The sequence below is a fragment of the Mycteria americana genome, chromosome 12, assembly GCF_035582795.1.
Source record: "Mycteria americana isolate JAX WOST 10 ecotype Jacksonville Zoo and Gardens chromosome 12, USCA_MyAme_1.0, whole genome shotgun sequence".
NCBI classification, from domain to species: Eukaryota; Metazoa; Chordata; class Aves; order Ciconiiformes; family Ciconiidae; genus Mycteria; species Mycteria americana.
Genome location: NC_134376.1, coordinates 16,781,128 through 16,802,241, shown reverse-complemented (window position 1 = coordinate 16,802,241; position 21,114 = coordinate 16,781,128). Strand labels below are relative to the sequence as shown.

The 21,114-nt window shown below is 40.5% G+C and overlaps 1 protein-coding gene across 12 annotated transcripts in view; it reads left to right on the top strand.

Moving 5' to 3' along the window:
* KATNIP (katanin interacting protein) overlaps nucleotides 1-21,114 on the top strand; it is a 67,746-nt gene that overhangs the window by 33,120 nt on the left and 13,512 nt on the right. For 11 of the 12 annotated variants that reach the window (XR_012777652.1, XR_012777654.1, XR_012777653.1 and 8 more), the window contains 5 exons: nucleotides 3,285-4,019; nucleotides 4,582-4,790; nucleotides 7,977-8,040; nucleotides 11,649-11,826; nucleotides 14,312-14,477. Coding sequence is in view for 8 of the 12 variants with exons in the window: in XM_075515386.1 (XP_075371501.1) it covers nucleotides 3,285-4,019; nucleotides 4,582-4,790; nucleotides 7,977-8,040; nucleotides 11,649-11,826; nucleotides 14,312-14,477 (1,352 nt within the window). In the remaining 4 variants the exon portion in view is untranslated. The remainder of the gene's footprint in view (nucleotides 1-3,284; nucleotides 4,020-4,581; nucleotides 4,791-7,976; nucleotides 8,041-11,648; nucleotides 11,827-14,311; nucleotides 14,478-21,114) is intronic. The other variant, XM_075515390.1, reaches the window with a different exon arrangement.

Sequence of the window (21,114 nt, the reverse complement as noted above, 5' to 3'; positions counted from 1 at the left end):
GGAGAAAACAGCAATTTTGTAAGTATATCTGAAAGTGTACCTCAAAGAAGAAAAAAGTACAGAAGTAGTTGAAATAACTGCCATCTTCCCTTCACCCACCCACTCACCACAGCCCGTTTGCTGTTTCACACATTTTACAGTATCTCTGTTAGTTTAAAAACTTGTCGACATTATGGAAACTGTAAATAAATCCCACCTTAGTAATTTATGTTCGGTTGTAAAAATGGTAACAATTTAGGAGTTTTAATGTAAACTATAGGATGAGGGTTATCATAATTCTAATTATAATGTCCTCTAATTTTGCTCAGAGCAGGTTTTATCATCTGGTGCTTAAAACTCCCAATATGTGTTTGTCCCTGGGAAAATGGCATGCCATCTACCAGCTTTTGTTCTCTCTGTACTGTACTGTGAAGGGTAAAGCCATCTTCAAAGTGGAGCTGAGTGAGCATTAACAACAGGGAAACAGTTTTAAGTGTTTCCCTAAGAGTGGTGAATTTTAATTGGTACGGGGCTAGGGGAACTGCAGTTTCCCAATAGCAGTATGTGACAAAGGGGAGGCTGCACAAGCTCATATGCAATGTCACAGCACGTCTTCTGTCATTAAACGAGAATAACGAGAACAACAGAAATTAGAAATAGCACGTACACGCATATTTGGCTCGAGCTAATGTTGCTATAAAAACATACAATTTTTCTTTGATAACTGGTTTAATGTGCAAAGGAAATGATGGAAGTATGCTGATAAAATTTGCAAGTAAATATAATTTATTTATGAGTATTATGAGTTAAGAATGTGGGTATTATGAGTTAAGAAGATTGAAGAACTGCGCAGAAAGATGAACTTGAGGACTGGAGTAATAGCAAGGGAATGCAATTCAATAATACTGCTTGCAAGGTCATTTGGGGACTAATAACAAAAAATTAAGTTGTAAGCTGAGTAATCATCAATTGCAAATGACCGAGGAAGAGAAGGATCTTGGTTGAGTAGTTGATAACAGATTGACTATGAAACGCTCGTGTGACGCAGGCGTGATTATAGCAATGCACTCCGAGGATGTATCAGCAGAGGCATTTCTGTTAGTTAGAGAAATGTTAATATCTCAACACAGGCACTCGTGAGACGTCAGTTGGAAAACTGCAGTTCTGATCATCCATTTTCAGGAAAGCTGATTACAAAGTGGAACAGATACAGAAGAGAGCTTTTAGAATGATTTGGGAAATGAAGCGTGTGATTGCAGCATGGAAATATGATTGCTATTTATAACTGCAGGGACTAAAAATGAGATTAGCACAACAGAGGGAGAAGAAAGGTATTTTTTTCAAGCTAGTGTTGCCCCAAAGTTTACTAAAGTTTTGAGAGGAATTGTATGGGGTGCGTTGCCGGCAGAAGCAGGACAAGGGACTTCATGATTCAAGACACCCCTCCTAAACCCATAGGGAAGATGCACGTCTGAGGTGTCATTATTTCCGGACTCTGGGACAGCATCCATCATACAATCCTGTCAGGCATGCAGAAGGCTGGGAATGCATCTGTAACATCTGCAAGAGGGATACTCTTTATCTATATGCAGAGTTTATTGTTCACATGGCTCTGATAAAAATAATAAATTTTAGATTCTAGAAAAAATGCCAAACCCTGTCAGCCTTCAGCCATTCAACTCTGCTTTCGGGCTATTCTCGGCTTTCTTTTCAGAGCTCCGCTTCTCTTGTTGTCATTCCTTAATGTAGCTGACAAACCCGTTAACCTCCCATTGAAAATCACTCCTATTGAACTGCTGGAGAAGTGCTTCAGAGTTGTAAACTCTGTACTGCTTGAAGTAGTTTTTAAATGCTTAACATTTAAAAAAAAGTTAAAAAAAAAGGCGAAAAAACCTCCAAAACAAGGAAAGCCAATGGATGTCAAATACTCTTCTGTACATGCTCATCCTGAAATTTTCAAGCCTTGACATTTTAAAGTGGTAAATATATACACAGTATCTTCTTCAGGTAAACTGTGAGGCTCTGGGAAGTACTGTTTGGGATCACCCACCCCAGGAGTATCCATATGGACAATGGTTTGAACAAGAAAGTGACTTACAAATGACTCATGTTCTCTGAAATATGTACCTTTGCTTCCTATCTTCCTATCTTCCTATCTTCCTATTTCCCTTGTGGGGTGGGGAGGAGTGGCCAGGTTGGTTTCCAGCCTTTCATTCTGGAAGACAACCCTCTTTCAGGTAGTTTCCCATCTGCTTTAAAATTCTTATTTTTATCTCACTTGTCCCCAGTGTAAATGATTATTGGCCATAGGTAGATTAGGAACATTGCCTTTTTCCCAGTGTTTCCAAAAACAAAGTTAAAATTTAGTCTTGAGCAGTCTTTTGGGAAAACATTATTTTGCATTTTACCACAATTGGCATTTATTCTTGATAACCATTTGTTTTAGTATCCGCTCAAGGACATCGTACAGAAGTAAAATCTAGCCCATGGGCCCGTAATTGTTTAGCACTCCACTTCCTTTTCTTCATTTATTTGAAGAAAATACATAAGTGACAGCTTTATTGAAAATCTTTGCTATTATCTGCTCTTAATTGTTTTAAGATGGAAATTAAGCAGCTCCTCAGCGCAGTCACAAGGAAAGCATGCTTCGCTCCCACTGCGCCCCTCTAATTTGTCACCCCCACTGTGTTCCCATTAGGTACTTTGGCATTATCCCCCTTCTACATCTCACACTTCCTGAAAAGTGAGAAAAATGTTTGGACATTACCTGCATAGAATGCAACGCTCACCTCGTCCTCCTTGTACGCTGGACCTACTTCTTTTCTCACCACTTTTCTTTATATACGCGGGGCTGATTTTGACAGGAAGCACTAGCTTTTCTCTGTGATGCTTTAGAAACTTTACCAGTTCAGCCATTTCCAACTGTATGGAAGATCTGCAGAAATGCAGACAGATGGTTTGGACTATTGTGACAGCCACACAATAAGTATCACTGGGCAAAATCCCAGTTTCTGTAAATGTTGAGTCAAGAATTCACAGTCTCAAACTTAGTTGCATTTTTTGTATCTTGGCATGTGCTCTGCTCTTCAATATTTAAAAGTGATTGGTTTTGTTATGTCTAAACGGGGAAGGAAATTGGGACATGTAGCCTTCATAATAGAGAGGTAATATAAAAGTGCTAGTATAACAGAATTTCACAGTAAGGGAACGTGAATATGACCAGCATAATTCTGGAAAGTCCATGTTGTAGTGGTTTGCTTCCAGTCCTGTTTATGCATTAAATGCCTATGTAATGTTGTTTTCAGATGAAGGCTTTTCTATCAAGGACATACCAACCTCTAGAGCAAAGTGGCACAATGAACAAGAACACACTCTGCAGGAGTCATGGAACTCCTTGGTAAAGTTTAATTATTCCCATCGTGGCCGCATCTCTAACATGGATTTTCAAGGGGATATCTTTGATGAGTTTCTCCATCAACAGAAGATCAACCGGCCTGGAGAATATCAGCAAATGAGAAAAGAGGGACTACAAACACTACCAAAAAGGCAAGAGGAAGAAAATTCTGTGGAGGCACATGATGGAAATGATTTTAAAATTCCTGTTTTACCTTATGGGCAGCACTTAGTGATAGACATTCGAACAACATGGGGAGACAGACATTATGTTGGTCTTAATGGAATTGAAGTTTTCAGTTCTAAAGGAGAGCCTGTTCAGATTTCAAAAATAACAGCTGAACCACCTGATATAAATATTTTACCAGCTTATGGCAACGATCCCAGAATAATAAGCAACCTAATTGATGGGGTAAATCGGACGCAGGATGATATGCATCTCTGGCTAGCACCATTTACCCCTGGAAAACCTCACTTTATCTTTATTGACTTTGTGAATTCCTGTCAAGTAGCTATGATTAGGATTTGGAATTATAATAAATCTCGCATACACTCTTTCAGAGGTGTGAAAGACATTATAATAGTGTTAGATGAACAATGCATCTTTAAAGGAGAAATTGCGAAAGCTTCAGGAACCTTGTCTGGAGGTATGCTATCTTTTCTTATTTTCTTTGTGGAAACAGCAGTACAATACAAACAAATACATTTAGCTTGTTTGTCATCACTTTCTACTTCAAAGCAAGCTGGCACTTTGTATAGTATTTAGCCCTTTTAATTTTAAAACGTAATGCAAAACCCACTAATGCATTATTCAATGATATTGTGAATTTTAGTAGCATATAGAGCCAATCTCTATTCTTAACGATGTCTTAGCAAGACCATATTTCAATAACATCAGATAGTCACTAGACATGTAAAAGCTGCAGATTTTTACTTGTTTTCACAGGTACGGTCTTTTGGAAAAGGTGATGGAGAACTTTTTTTCCCATTCTCTTTTTGAAATTTGCCCGAGTTCTCTCGGTTTTTCTGCTGTGCAGTATAAGTTTGAGAATGAACATACTAATTATATCAGTAGTCAGTATCAATTTACCATATATTATCTTTAAACACTACTGCAAATTAAATGTAACGAAGGACCGAATATAGTTTTTATCACTCTTTATATTCTTTTGCATGGTTTCTCCATTTAATTCTGTATGTTGCCTTCAGCTCCAGAGCACTTTGGGGATACTATATTGTTCACTACCGATGACGATATTCTTGAAGCTATATACTGCTATGATGAGACATATGATGGAGAAATGGAAAATGCCAGCTTCTTGAGATATGAAGAAGAGCTAAAGAGGCCAACAACTGCTGATAGGGAGGGAGATGAAAGACCTTTTACACAAGCGGGGTTAAGAACAGAGGGTCAACAGGTAGGGGCCTCTATGTTCAGAACTCTCTATAAATGTCTTTCTGAAACATGACATGGAAGTAGGAGACACTGATTTCCATGATGGAGTAAAGCTCTGCAGAAGAGCTAATACAGCTATATGTCTCTTTTGAAGAATTTTTTTTCACCAGCTCAATAATTTATGCAATTTTTTTAAGCCCAAGAGGTCCTCCAAATTTTGGGTTCCCTGATTAATTAATAAGACTACAAGGAAGGCTATACTGGATTGTATATATATTTTTTTCTTTACATACTTGGACAGAGATTAGAGGGAGTTCTTTTTGATTTAGGTGCTCTCGAAGGTTTATGCCACTGTCAGTGATTTTTACCATACAGTTATTCATGTAATGAGTAGCTGTGCTCCCTGTCACTCCAACCCAAAGATTTTTCCATATTTTCCACACAGAGCATACTCTTGCTTGTTTCTTCCTCCACAAATTAAGTCTCTTAACGTGAGAAAGATCTCCCCCTCTCAACCCTCCCCTTATTTTTTCCTCTTTACATTTTCGACTAGCATCTCCCCAGGTCAGTGTGCATTTTGCAGCATAAAAATGCCCCTTTACTATTCCATACAGTAGGTATTTTACTACTTGGAGGAAGGCCGTATTTTCAACCACTGGAGGAGCTCAACATGCTGTATCAGCAATGGAATAACAAAAGTTATTGTGACTGAGCCATTGATCTCCCTGTCATTCCATATTTGCTGGTCCCATCAAGACTTTGTAGAGTATGCTTATGCTATCAGAATGATACAGATCTACTAGATTATTTGTCTTCCCCAGCGTAAAGTTGTCATTCAGACTAATATGGGGTTTGAACAGTCTCTACCTGTTGATCATTCACCCTTTTTTCCTGTAGCAGGTTCAGTGGATGAAGCAGTGTTTTACTGCACTGACTACAGAACTTTTCAAAAGCTCTTATGGAAGTGTGTTACTTTCTTGTCAATATTATCCATGTCTTTCCCATGAATTCAGTAATCCTTAAGACGTCAACTTTTATAGCAGGTCAGATCTGTAACTAGTGCACTTGACCCAACTCTGACTGTGGCCAATAGGGGATGCCTGGGGAGAATGTAAGAATAGAGCAAACATGCAGTGGTGTTTCTCTGAAACACTCATCCAGCCTTTAGAAATTTGTTTCACAAGAACTTTTTGACTTAACCTTTGTGTTTAGTATCCTGCCATGGATTTTTGTGGTGTTAATTCATCCACTAGCTTTTTGAACCCATGTGCACTTTTACAACGTACAATGCTCAGTGGTAAGTTTCCCAGCTTAACTTGCATAGCACGAAGAACCTGTTTCTGTTTGTCTCTAGGTTCATTTAATGGCCCCTAGTTTTTGTGTTGGAAGAAACTAAAGAATTATTCCCTATTCCCTTCTTCAAGCCACTCAAGAGATTTATGCCCCTCTGTTACAATCTCTTCTAAATCTCTCTCTTTTCTGGAATGGTTAGTCCTACTTTAGTTATTCCTCACATGGAAGGTGCTATACAGTATGGTCAGGCGTAGGAGCATGGTAATACTTTCTACTTTTTATTGCTTTTCCAATAAGTCCTGTACTATGGTGGTATTTTGTTCTAGCCATAAGCATCTAAGAACACAGGTAGGACAATGTTCACAAGCAGAAATAGTTGAAATAGTAGAAAATTAGACCATATCTTAAAGAAAAGATAGTGGGAACCAGTGGAATGAAGGGATCTGAGTAGCCAAGAAAGGAGGAAGAGGGAGAAAAGAGGTGATAAGGTGGCTTGGCACAGATGGTTTATGGCCTGCAAGGGAGGGCATTATTCAGCATTCTATAAAACCAGTAGCTTTATTGTGTCCATGGGTTTTGATATGCAGTAGAGTTGTAAATTTTAATTCCCAGGCTGGGCTTTTAAAGTTGTTCTGAGAAAAAGGCATCAGACATCAAAGATAGAGTCACTATTTTGCGAGAAAGGTACCCCCAATAGGAGGGTTTTTTTCCATCTTCTGTAGGTTATCTATGTGTGTTTATTTCAGTGCACAGTTCTTGTTCCGTTTCACCTACTTAATTACCACAAGGACATTTGCTACTACATGAAGTATATTGCAGTCTGGGAACATACACATATAAGATCCAGGATGTCAGTGGTTATACTGCAGAGATCTAATATAACAGTAGGAAAAAAGTGTTGACAAGCTTTTTATTTTTTTTAGGCACAATATAGGTCCATTTGATGTATTCTGGATGACAGGAAGTCCACTTCTAATGATGAATGAAACTATAGAGAATGAGTCTGGACTTTAATTTCCTGTTTGGCTTTTTGACTACTAATGAGGATTGAGCTGATGTTTTTGTAGAACTACTTATAATAATGCCAAGATTTCATTCTAATCTGCTATTATTTTGTTTGGAACCCAATACTGTATGTGTAAAATTAGGATTGTTTTCCTTGTGTAGCATTTTTACATTTACCTACAGTGAACATAATTAGCCATTTTATCACACTCACTCAATGAAATGAAGTCGATCTTCAACCCTTTGCAGTTGTCCTTTGTCTTTACTACCCTAATTGCCCCAGTGTGATCAGCAAATTTGATCATCTGTTTATTCACTTTCTGGTTTGCTATGTTGAATAGCATAGGCTATTATTAATTAGTATTGTCAAAGAACAAATGCAAGCTTTTGGACGAGTTTGCTTGTTTGTTCTGCCCTTTGATTCTTGAGAAGAAATTGTGGTGGCACCCTCTGAGGTCTTAACTTCCTTCCAGACTTCTTGTCTCTGCAATATATTTGCAACACGTGGCAAATATAGCATATTATCATTAGCTAATGGCAGTCTGCAGGTAAATAAGAGTGACTTAAGAATTTCAGCCTCTTTGAGAGTAGGTGGCCCACACTAGGGAGTCTCCCATGTAACACTCCTATATGCACTAACAAAAAAAATCCGTAATAGTATTGACTTTCTAAGGACCCATATGATCTACATTTTGGGGCATGTTTTCCATTATTTGCAGGACAGCCTGGGTGGTGAGGCAAAGGGGAGATTGATATACAAAAGGCTGGATGTAAAAAAAAAAAAAAAATCCAAACAAAAAAAGGAAATAGACCAAAAAAAAAGCCCCCCCCCCCCCCCCCTTTATAAATGATATTTCTGTAATATATATATGATATGCATGTTCATTGCACCTGTTGGTTTACTTTTTAGGTTCAAGAGCCAGACCCTCTCTCTGAATGTATACCCAAGGAATCAGGAATATTTACTGGAAAATGTAAGTTCTTACATTTACTTCCTGCTTAACCATCCTCCCCCCTAACATGTTATCAAGGAGCATCTGATTTGTCAGAGCTGTACAGAACTTTGTGACAGATGTCAGGTCTGGAATAAAGAAGAGTAATTGAATATTTAGGGCAGAAGCTTTGTTTACTGTGGCATTTAGAACATTATATCGTAACAGTTGGCTTTTAATCTCAGAAAAATAACACTAGCCATTTGCCTAGTCCCTGAATGGGATTTGTAATAGCTGTGTCCATTACCCAGTAATTCTCTCCCAGTCCTGTGTATTTGTGTAGACTGACTGAATTTCTCAGATCAGATTGACAACAGAAACCCTACAGTAAAGCTAGACCAGAATGTTACATCTGGTACTTAAAGTACCCGATTTCTTTATCCTATACAAAAATAACTCTCTATGGGCCTTTAAATTATTTTCCAGAGAGCTTCTGAATGGCCCAGAAGTTCCAGTATCAGTTCCTCGTCCTATGATCAGCACAAAAGAAATTGGGTTCTTGGGCCTGGCATAAAGTCTTTAGCAACCTCCGATGTGCTCTCTGAAAATACACACAATGCTGTGGCTTATTCAGCCACATCTCTGTGAACTATACCTATGACCTGTGATCTGTGACCTATGAACTATATCTAGATCTATGAACTTCATCTGTAAGCATGTCTATGATCAATTCATATCTGTGAATTTAAGATGCCTTTCCCTCCTCCCATTTCTCACAGTGGGTGAAAAAGATAGTGAGGGTGTGGTTCAGCGCTCAGCAGATGCAGTCTCTCATACTGACAAGATATTGTTAATCAGCTGGTGGGCTAACTTGTCTCTACCAGACAAAGAGTTCCTGATGCCCATGAGTTCTTGCAGGGAAAGAGCTGGAGAAAGCTAGCTGCATTTAAGGGAGGCTTTCCATGTCTTATGAAATGCAAAAGAAACTCCAATTTAGTGTCTTACACAGGAAAAAATTGCCATTAATTGCTACAAGGGACTATCCTTGTAAATTACCTTGCACAAAAGCAGAAAAACAACTAGAAGCTACAACCTGACTTTTGCCAATGATTTCTACATACCCTGTCCTGTCTGTGTATATTGTTCCTTGTTCTCCTTATGCTGTGGGGTGGTCCCTTAGACCTGGAGTGAGAGTCCTCTTGTTGCTTCTTGTTTTGGGAAATTACTGGGAATTGTGCAAAACTTAGGATCAGTACTGCCTTTTTCATCTGGGACTCCTGGTAATAAAATGTGCATGGAGTCACTGAGGATTTGTATTCTTGACCTGTTGTAGGTAGTTTTCATCTCTTTCGTTCTGCTGCCAGTCATGATGTCAAGGAAAAATAATGCCTCAAAATGTGATTATCACTGGTACAAAGTCCAGCTAGTGGCTAGTTACTAGAGGGATCCTCGGGGATCAATACTATAGTCTATACTGATTAATGTATTTTTTCAAAAGAACTTGGATAATGGGATAAAGTGCAATCTCAGCAAGGCTGTGGATGATATCAAACAGAGGGGAGTGGTTGATATGCTGGAGGGCAAGGCTGTTCTTCAGAGGGACCTCAACAGGCTGAAGAAATTATAACCTCGTGATGTTACCTAATGTGACCTCATGAAGTTCAGGGCAAATGCAAAGGCCTGCGTGTGGGATGTAATAACCCATGCCACAGGACAGGCTGGGGCCAGCTGGCTAAGAAAGCTGCTTTGCACTGAAGGGCCTGAAGTCCTTGTAAGACCACAAGTTGAACAAAAGTCAGCAGCGCGGTCTTGCAGTAAAGGCGGCCTGCTGCCTCCTGGGATGTATAAATAAGAGTGCAGCCAGCAGAGCAAGGAAGGGGATTCTTTCCCTGTGTTCGACGCTTGTGAGACTGTATTTGGAGTACAGTGTTAAGTAAGGAGCTCTCTAGGACAAGAAGAAAATTGACATCCTGGTGTGAGTCCAGTGGAGGAGGGTGACCAAGATGGTCAGGCAGCTGGAGCACCTGACTTGTGAGAAAAACATGAGAGAGCTGCGTTGGTTTGTTCTTCCTGGAGAAGAGAAGGTGAAGGGGAGATTGCTGTCTATAGCTAACGGGAGGGCATAGAGAGGACAGGTCCAGGCTGTTCTCAGGGATGCACATAGGGTTGGGTTGAGAGGCAGTAGAAGCGGCAAGGTAGAAGACAAGAGTTTCCAACTGGATATTAGGAAATCTTTTTCACCCTGAGGGCAGTCAAACACTGGAGCAGAGGTTGAGAGAGGTTTTGAAATCTGCCAGCCTTGGAGACATTCAAACTTCCACTGGATAAGCTCCTGATAGACCTGATCTAATGGACATGCTCTGAGCTTGCTGGGGGACTAGAGACCTCCAGATGTCCCTTCCACCATGCATCATTCTGCGATTCTGTGAAGGCATTGCATGGTGATGTGAATATTAAACCTTGTGTGGATAGCTGCTTCACTCTATCGTTTCCCTTTTGTTTGAAAATATACTCTGGTTTTGCCTGAGAACTCTTGCATGCTTGTACACTAAGCAAGTTTAGTCTTAGCAATGGCCTTGGGAATAGCATCTAATATCAATGTAGCTGTAGCTCCAAACTTGTCAGCTAATAGAACTATTTATTTCTTAGCGTCCTTGCAAATGCTAAAGAGATCTTATGCCCAAGTGAATTTATGTGTATATCAAGACTTAGTCTCGTGTAAATTGCTCCAGCTATTTATAGGTAATTGGGCTGGATGGCTTAATAGCTTTAATGCTTGTTTGTTTTACAGGGCATCAGGACTACTGGTGCTTCTTTAGACATTATCCAACCTGATTATTTCTGGGCTTCTGTAATGTGTGAAATGAAAGATATTTTTAATTTACAGTGATGGATTTTTATGGAACCTGATCAGATTGGAATATTACTTGTTATATCTGTATATGCTATTTATATTTTTTCAGTAAGGCATGAAAAAGGTGGACCTGAAGAATCTTTAGTCTGCCCAATTTTTCTTTCCTATTTATTTTCTGGAGATGCAGGCTAATCGACATTGCTGCTTTTCACTAATGCTGTCCCATTAAAATACTTCCATGTGTCCAGTTCTGACGTGAAGATAGTAACTTAAACACATTAGTAAACCAAATTTGTTTTTTGGTTTAACTATGAGTTGGTGTTCTCTAACAATTTATGGATTTATGAGAGACTGGATTTATATGAGTCTATATAGTCATTTAGCTGGCAAAAGATGATGGATAGACTTCAGACTAATAGGTCTTCTCTGTCTCTGCATAATCACAAAATCTGTCATGTAACTGCTTAAATGTGTCATTGAATTACTGTCAGTCTACAATCTATGTGATGAGACACTTGATAACATGCTTGATCAGGGGTTGCATAGTTACAAGTGAACAAGATGTTGGTAGCCCAGTAAAGGGGTCTAACACAGATTTACAGAAGATACTATGCTATTCCATGGAGGTAGGCATGCAGACCAGGAAGTATCCAAACACAGCATATAAAGTTATTTAATCTAAACGAAATACACATACCGCTAATCGTTGAGGCTTGCATGCATGCTTATATTGGCTCCTTACTTCAAGCTAGTAAGTATGTCTATAGATGTATTATATGTATATTCTCTTATATAGGCCTGCAATTGAATTTTACCATGACCTGGGGAGACTCTCATTACCTTGGACTGACAGGACTTGAAGTGATAGGAAAGAATGGTCACACATTAAAAATAAGTACAGAACAGATTTCTGCTTCACCCCAAGACTTAAACGATCTTCCAGAGTATACAGGAGATTCCAGAACATTAGAAAAGTAAGTAGCAAAAGAGTTGGATTGTGCAAGCATTTTCTGCAGGGCGCTTCCCCCCCCCCCCCCCCCCCCACGCCTGTTGTTTCCACCAACAGTTTTGGAGTTTATCAATTTTAGATGCATTTTACATTGAACTTTATGAAGTTACAGAATTATATAAACTTTTATTATGTTAACACATGTTAATGCAAATATGATTTTTATACCATCACAGCTCATTCTTGGATTTCACAAGCTACCCAGGAAGAGCTTGTTGTAGAAACACAAATGAGATGTTTCCAAAAGATGGTGCTTGAGTTAGGAGATGATAACATGCCTGGTTGGTATCTCTGCTAAGGACTTTCCAGGCAGAAATGTGGGCGTTCTGTAGCATCTGTCTATGCAAATACAGTGATATTTATGCAGGATTTCTGGATAATTTCAAGGAAAATATTCAAGTTAGCAAAGGGTGAGGGTGTGTTAGGGTATTGCGCAAATAGATGCCGTTCTTTTGGCAATTCTGCAGCGTTTTTTTTTTTTTTAATTCCAATGAAGTTTTATTCATTGACAAGTATACTTCCTCAAATTAACTAGTACTTCCTAAATAGTAGCAGTATAGAAATCATAGGCTATAGGTCTGGAGAGGACTTGGCATTTGTTGTTATTAAAGCTGCATCCTGTTGTTTCTGAGTCATATCTCAATTTTAAATGGTATTTTCAGTTGTAATCCTGTCCTCTGGCATGTTTGTGGTCTTGTGAATAAGTTTATGAATTAGGACTTCTCTGTTCAAAGTCTTTGTTGAGTCTTCCTTAGAATCTTGTATTTATCTACGTGTACGCTAACTCTGTTCTTTGTAATTTCTGCTAATCTGACTAATACATATGCCAAGCTTACTTGCATATAATTCCTCAGTTCTTCTGCCTGTTTGTATGCAAATCTCTTCTGTAGGCACCAAGGTCTAAGAAATCTTCCTATGAGATCCCCTGTGATGAAGAGGTTCTGGTGGTGGAGTCTCTCCAGACTCCACCATGATGGACCCAGATGCAAAGAAGTCATTTAGCTTTTCTGTCGGTGTCTTATCTTCTCTGAATGCTTCTTTTACAGCCCACTCATCTGTTGATCCTACAGAATTTCTGGCAGGCTTTCTGCTCCTGTTGTATTTGAGGAATTTTATTTATGGTACCTTTTGCTTGCTAGCCTTCATACTCTTTTTCAGCCTGTGCATGCGCATTTAGCCCTCCAGAGTTTATGATCCTATCAATTTAGGGTTTTTTGATCATGACTTTTGTTGAAAGATGGCTTGTAATAACTTTCTTTATCCTGCCACTGAGCCAAGCTGGCTTTGATTTTTCAAGTCCTCCTTCTCTCTAACATCTTTCTTAGTAAGTGGGATACATTTGTTCTGTGCTTTGAGTCTGATATCCCTTAATATTCTCTCTGCTGTGTGTAATGATTTTATTTTGTTTTGTTGCTCCTTTTTTTTTTTAATGTACTTCATCATTTTTGCTTAAGAACCTTTTTGGGCACAAGAAATAGGGGCTTTTTTTTGCTTTTGATATTTCTGCAAGCACGTTGAATTTGAGTACACTACAGTGCTCTTCAACTGTAGCATTTGGAATAGGGTCTTGTGTACTATTCAGGACCAAGTCAAGGATTGTGTCTTCTCTCATGGGCACCCTAATCAGTTCCTCTGTGAAAGAGTCATTATTCAAATTTTTTCTTTAAGGAACTGCCAAGTCTGGCACTCATTCTTCCGTTAAACTTTTAAATAAATAGTAAGTACATAGGGCAGTGTACCAAAGCAATTACAGTGGGCAATTAATTCATACTCTCCTTTACTACATCTTTGTATGCCATATTTTGTGGTAGAAGAATATAAAGTCAGAATTCCAAAATGAGGAAATAATGGAATTAACTTTATCTAGTCAGCCTGAAGTCTGTGCTCTTATGAAAACACATTGTCATGCTGGTAGAAAGCTTTTTAAAAAAGCAGGAATGTGCCTGACTGTGCACATGAAGAAGGATGTGAACAAACTCTGCTTCTTCTCTGGGTTATCCCGCTCCTTGTCAGATTCGGTATAGTTGCATTGGCATAGTAACACACTGCAGAGTGCCAGATACACTAGTTTAGGCATGGAACTATATTAATAAGTTATATTATGTCTGGGCCTTAGAGTTTTGCCTTCGGCCATTTTGGCACAAAGGTAGTTGAGCTTTCCTCTGCCTGCCCCTGTTCACACAGGGAAAACCTAAGGATATTTCTGTTTTTCTTCAAAGGGACCCAACTAAAGGAAATAGAGTTTTTTCTCCCCACACTGTCTTTACTTCAACAATTGCATATGATTTTTTATGTTTACTGTGCTTTTTAATTGCATGCACACGGGCACAATAAGCCCTGGAACCTGGAAGTGGCATCTAGAAAAAAATTAACACCTAGTAAAGTACCTGATTTTTGTGAGAATAGCAAGCTTTTCTTTTTTTGCAGCTAATGGATTTTTCTCTTTGTAGGTTAATAGATGGGACTAATATCACAGTAGAGGATGACCATATGTGGCTTATTCCGTTCTCTTTTGGAGAAGATCATCTGCTCACAATCCATTTTGATAAAATTGAAAGTATTGCAGGGCTTCGCTTTTGGAACTATAATAAATCTCCAGAGGATACCTTTAGAGGGGTAAGTAAAAGAAAAGGAGCACTGCCAGCAAAAATATACAGCAGTGCATTGGAAAATTGGTACTGTGATGAATGAATATAGCTGCCTTAATGGATCACCATAAATCTTTCTAGATTGTCTGAGTCTGAATTTTGTGGCAGGTATAATGCATTTCTGTCTCCACAAACAGCAAATATTGAAAAAAAGCCAGAGATAGTTTAAAGAAATCTTCACAGCTGATTTTTCTAAGAGACACATACAATAGCACATATTATTTTCAAGATATATGATTCTGAAGTGGTATCCTTTCAGTATCTAGTATTTAGGCCTACCATATGATTCTTTATTTCCTGCAACACAGTTTCCTGGAACACAGTTTCCTGGAACACAGGGAATGGTAGAACAGGGGACACTTCTCCAACAGAAATTCTGTTTAGGTAAGTTACAGAAGGCCAGTAAATCAATACTACCTTTTCCAAGAAGCAAGAAGAGTCTCTAGAACTCTGACGTTCATTAGGGAAAGCTGACATCTTCAAACAGTTTGGCTAAAGTAGTTTAGCTAAAGTAGTTTAGCTAAAATTGTATATCATACCTCCTCTCTTCTTTTTCCAAATTGCTTGTCTTCTGTTTTTTTCTTATTGAATTCTTGGAACTGACTGGCAATTGACACCTGTTGGAGATCATGTTGGAGATCTTGCTGGCACTCTGAGTTTGGCTGTCCCTCATTTCCCTGATTTTTCTCAGAAGCTATACATGCACTTGTAATGATAATGAAGAAGTAGTGCTGTTCACTGCACAGAAAGTTTATGAATCTATTTGGTTCCAGATCTTCCCTTTCACGTATAACTGTTGCATTCTTGATGTCCACACTCAGTCAATAGATAAGAAGAAAAATGTTGGTATGTATTAAACTAGAGAGAGACAAGACAAAAAGAAGCAGCAAAGTTCTGGGGAAAAATCTAGAATTGAAGTTGAAGGCATGGATCCTTCATAGGATTGGGCAAGGTAGTGGCAAAAGTTGCAGAACTGCTTCTTTATGTGAATTTACCTTCCAGGAATTACTTTAATATGAACACTACATAAATAGGAGGTGTTCCCTCTCCACAACAGGGCCCTGGCATCTTTTACTATCAGCATGGGGTGTTGTTGAGTGCGAAAGACCAGCCAAAGACTCCCAGAGGGCCAGAGCGTAAGATCTTCCATTTAAGCCACAAATGATCTAGAGATTTTAACATATGGCACATGATTTTTTTGTAATACATTGCATTAACCCAACATGTTTGACACATGGGAGGGTTCAGGAGTGTGTTGAGCTTACCATGTAAGCTTGCCATTGTTACCCCTGTATAACAACTAGGGGTTTTTGGTAAAAGCTGTTACTTAATTGATACGATTCAGCCTAAAGAAAGGACTCTTCCCTATGAGAGTGGTACAGCTCTGGGACAGTATGCAGTGATGGGAGACTTTCAAAACTAAATTTGACAAGGCCCAGAGCAACCTGATTTAGTTTTGCAGGCTTCTGTGCTCTGAACAGGAGCTGTGACTGGCGACATGCAGAAGTCCCTTCCAACCTACATCTTTCTGTGATTCTGTGTACGAAATGCAATATGAAGAACTGTCTCTAAGTGGTGACGTGGAATGTTTTTCACTACTGTTGGAAGCCCAACCTTCTCCAAGGCAGTGCAGGGGAGAAGAGTTTGAACATGAATTTTCACACCAAATCAACTCCCTGTATGTGGGTCTCAATTATTAAAGGAGGGAAAGAAATAGCCAAATCCCTAAAATCTAACACGGAATTTGGTCTTTGGAGGTCAAACCAAGAAAGAAGGAAAGAAAGAAAGGGCTATTTTCACCGTTTACTTTGCTAGGTAGAAAAAAGAGGCGAGTCTGATAAAGTATGTGTGCAGGTGGCACACCTGTAAGTCCCATAGCAGTTAGTGGGTACAATTTAAACAAAGAGTTCATACCTGCAATCCTTTAAAAGGATGAAATAAATTATTTGGAAAACTGAAGATGCAAGGTATCTGCTGGGCCACAGTAAAGAGACTTTAGACTGTAAACCTAGGGCACCATGACATCTGTCTCTTGAAGTATGGCTGTTCCTTCTAAGAAACACTCCCTGGGTATGAGATATAATGATTTGCTAGGCAGCTGTAGACTGGTGGATTCTATTCACAGCTTTAGTATGAGAGGGTAATGGCAGCGAACTGTCAAAATGAAGGCTTGTGTGCTATTTCCAGCCCTATGAAAAATTACCTTGTGAAAGCTTTGTTATGCGATTTGTAAAATGCTATGTGTGACGGTTGAGTGCCTTCTCAGATGATGAAAATTACTTAGAAATGAGGGCTGTAAAGGGCACATAAATATAAGCAGCTGTGGTATAATAGGTAAGATTTCATCTCTAAGTCTCTAGACTTCCCATTCAATACGTGTTTCCTAAACTAAAGTGTATTTCAGTGGATTTTTCACTTCCTCTCCTTAGCCTGGCAGACTGATTTAGCTGGAAAGTAGCATGCAGAAAAGTTTCTGATATGAAAAGGGTATTTCCTTTCTTTGCTCCCAAGCTTATAAAAGATTAAACCAGAAATAGTTATTTCTCCATAGTTGGTACTCATACGAACATTCCCTCCTAATTAATCTCCATGCTGTTTGGAAATGAACTGAGCACCTCCTCTAGTCTAGTACAATACTCAAGGTTTTCAAATCAAGAAATGTTTGTGTGTAAAAAAAAAAAATCTTCCTGAAAATTACTTGCTTTTGGGATATTGCATGTGTAACTTACTGAAATTGTAATTGAATAAAAAATCATTTACAAATGGAAAAAATATGAAAACTGTTATGAATATCAGGTCACTGATAATATACGGGCTTTGCAGAAAACTCTGAATGTTTTTAAGTTCTTCTCAGATAGACACTTGAAATGGGAATTTTAACTATAAATATTGCAGATATATTTTTAATAGAAATCCTAATAATGAAAATTAAATATTTGCGTACAAAACTTAGTTAACCCCAAATTATCATATATATATCATCAGTCAGTATAAAATCCAAAGATTAGAAAACTGACTCACATTACCTTTAGACTAAATGAAGTCTTTTGTTAACTAAATGAATCTCTTTTGGTTCGGTCCATTAATCAGCAAGCTTTAATCATAGTGCCAGTTACAAGGCCATCGTGTTATATTTTACAGGTATTATTCCTTCCTTAACCAGTAGTTAGTGAAAGAGTCAGTGCAATAAATGCTGCTTGTGATTAACATTAAGTTATATTTAACATATTTCAGGGCAAGATGCAGTGATAATTGTTGCTGCATGATTGAATTGTTATGTGACTGGGATCATGCATACAACACCAGATGGTGCTAATGGGGAAGGGTGAAGGGGCCAGGACTCCTGCATCATCTGAATAAGTATGCCTGAATTATTTAGTTTAATCTTCAGCGATTGTATAAGACGTGCATGCATCTATGATGGGGACGAGGCTCAATTCTTTCTGCCTGGTAGGGTACCTCTTCTTTATTCATATGCCCTTAGGTTACATACAGCACTGCTTGGTAGATGAGTTTGCATGATCCTGGAGAAGTCCAAATGCCACCTGCCACAAAGATAAATAGAACTGGTGAAATACAGGCTTTCTATAAATGCAACAGAGACACAATAGAGTTTGCTCTTGAGAGAGCACCAGCTTATGTGATTTCTTAAAGGCTAGCTTCAGCCAGTGCTGAGCAATCAGGCCTGAGCTGGCAGTGCATTCAGGTGCATGATGACTCTGTCTCCTCAAGTCACCTTTGTGACATATAGAATCATAGAATGGTTTGGGTTGGAAGGGACCTTAAAGATCATGTAGTTCCAACCTCCCCTGCCATGGGCAGGGACACCTTCCACTAGACCACGTTGCTCAAAGCCCCATCCAGCCTGGCCTCAAACACTTCCAGGACTGGGGCATCCACAACTTCTTTGGGCAACCTGTTCCAGTGCCTCACCACCCTCATAGTGAAGAATTTCTTTCTTATATCTAATCTAAATCTACCACCCTCTTTCAGTTTAAAGCCATTACCCCTTGTCCTATCACTACATGCCCTTGTAAAAAGTCCCTCTCCAGCTTTCTTGTAGGCCCCTTCAGGTACTGGAGGGCTGCTATAAGGTCTCCCCAGAGCCTTCTCTTCTCCAGGCTGAACAACCCCAACTCTCTCAGCCTGTCTTCATAGGAAAGGTGCTCCAGCCCTCTCATCATCTTCGTGGCCCTCCTCTGGACTCACTCCAACAGGTCCATGTCCTTCTTATGCTGGGGGTCCCAGAGCTGGACACAGTACTCCAGGTGGGGTCTCACCAGAGCAGAGTAGAGAGGGAGAATCACCTCCCTTGACCTGCTGGTCACAATTCTTTTGATGCAGCCCAGGATACAGTTGGCTTTCTGGGCTGCAAGCGCACATTGCCAGGTCATGTTGAGCTTCTCATCAGCCAACACTCCCAAGTCCTTCTCCTCAGGGCTGCTCTCAATCCATTCTCCGCCCAGCCTGTATTTGTGCTTGGGATTGTCCCAACCCATGTGCAGGACCTTGCACCTCGCCTTGTTGAACTTCATGAGATTCGCACGGACCCACCTCTCAAGCCTGTCAAGGTCCCTCTGGATGGTATCCCTTCCCTCCAGCGTGTTGACCACACCACATAGCTTGGTGGTGTTGGCAAACTTGCTGAGGGTGCACTCAATCCCACTGTCCATGTCACCGACAAAGATATTAAACAGTGCCAGTCCCAATACCGACCCCTGAGGAATGCCACTCGTCTCTGGTCTCCACTTGGACATTGAGCCATTGACCGCAACTCTTTGAGTGTGACCATCCAGCCAATTACTTATCCATCGAGTGGTCCATCTGTCAATTCCATGTTTCTCCAATTTAGAGACAAGGATGTCATGCGGGACAGTGTCAAATGCTTTGCACAAGTCCAGGTAGATGACGTCAGTTGCTCTTCCCTTATCCACCAACACTGTAACCCCGTTGTAGAAGGCCACCAAACTTGTCAGGCACGATTTGCCCTTAGTGAAGCCATGTTGGCTGTCACCAGTCACCTCATTATTTTCCATGTGCCTTAGCATAGTTTCCAGGAGGGTCTGCTCCATGATCTTGCCAGGCACAGAGGTGAGACTGACTGATCTGTAGTCCCCTGTGTCTTCCTTTTTTCCCTTTTTAAAAATGACGGTTATGTTTCCCTTTTTCCAGTCAGTGGGAACTTCACCGGACTGCCACAACTTCTCAAATATGATGGATAGTGACTTAGCAACTTCATCCACCAGTTCCCTCAGGACCTGCGGATGCATCTCATCAGGCCCCATGGACTTGTGCACCTTCAGGTTCCTTAGATGGTCTTGAACCTGATCTTCCCCTGCAGTGGGTGGTTCTTCATTCTCCCAGTCCCTGCCTTTCCCTTCTGCGACTTGGGCGGTGTGGTTCCAGCACTTGCTGTGAAGACTGAGGCAAAAAAGTCATTGAGTACCTCAGCTTTCTCCATATCCTGGGTAACCAGGTCTCCCATTTACTTCTGGAGGGGGCCCACATTTTCCCTAGTCTTCCTTTTATCACTGACATACCTATAGAAGCTTTTCTTGTTGCCCTTGACATCCCTGGCCACATGTGTAATTCTATCAGGGCTTTAGCTTTCTTAACCTGATCCCCTGGCTGCTCGGACAATTTCTCTGTATTCCTCCCAGGCTACCTGTCCTTGCTTCCACCCTCTGTAGGCATCCTTTTTGTGTTTGAGTTTGCCCAGGAGCTCCTTGTTCATCCACGCAGGCCTCCTGGCGTTTTTGCCTGACTTCCTCTTTGTTGGGATGCATCACTCCTGAGCTTGGAGGAGGTGATCCTTGAATATTGACCAGCTTGCTTGGGCCCCTCTTCCCTCCAGGGCTTCATCCCATGGTACTGTACCAAGCAGATCCCTGAAGAGACCAAAGTCTTCTCTCCTGAAGTCCAGGGTAGTGAGCTTGCTGTGCGCCCTCCTCGCTGCCCTAAGGATCTTGAACTCCACCATTTCATGGTCACTGCGGCCAAGGCTGCCCTTGGGCTTCACATTCCCCACCAGCCCCTCCTTGTTGGTGAGAAGAGGGTCCAGCATAGCACCTCTCCTCATTGGCTCCCCTGTCACTTGGAGAAGGAAGTTATCATCAACACATTCCAGGAACCTCCCAGATTGCTATGTCCTGCTGTGTTGCTCCTCCAACAGATATCGGGGTGGTTGAAGTCTCCCATGAGGACCAGGGCTTGTGAGCGTGAGGCTGCTCCTATCTGTCTATAGAGGGCCTCATCCACTCCGTCTTCCTGGTCAGGTGGCCTGCAGAAGACCCCCACTATAATGTCACCTGTCCTGCCCTCCCTTTAATCCTGACCCATAAGCTCTTGGTCAGCTCCTCATCCATCCCCAGGTGGAGCTCCATGCACTCCAGCTGGTCATTGACATAGAGGGTGACACCCCCTCCTCATCTCCCCTGCCTGTCCTTCCTAAAGAGACTGTATCCTTCCGTTCCAACGCTCCAGTCATAGGAGCCATCCCACCACATCTCCGTGATGCCAATAAGATCATAGCCCTGCAGGCATGCGCATGTGTCTAACTCCTCTTGTTTATTCCCCACGATACGTATGTTTGCATAGAGGCATTT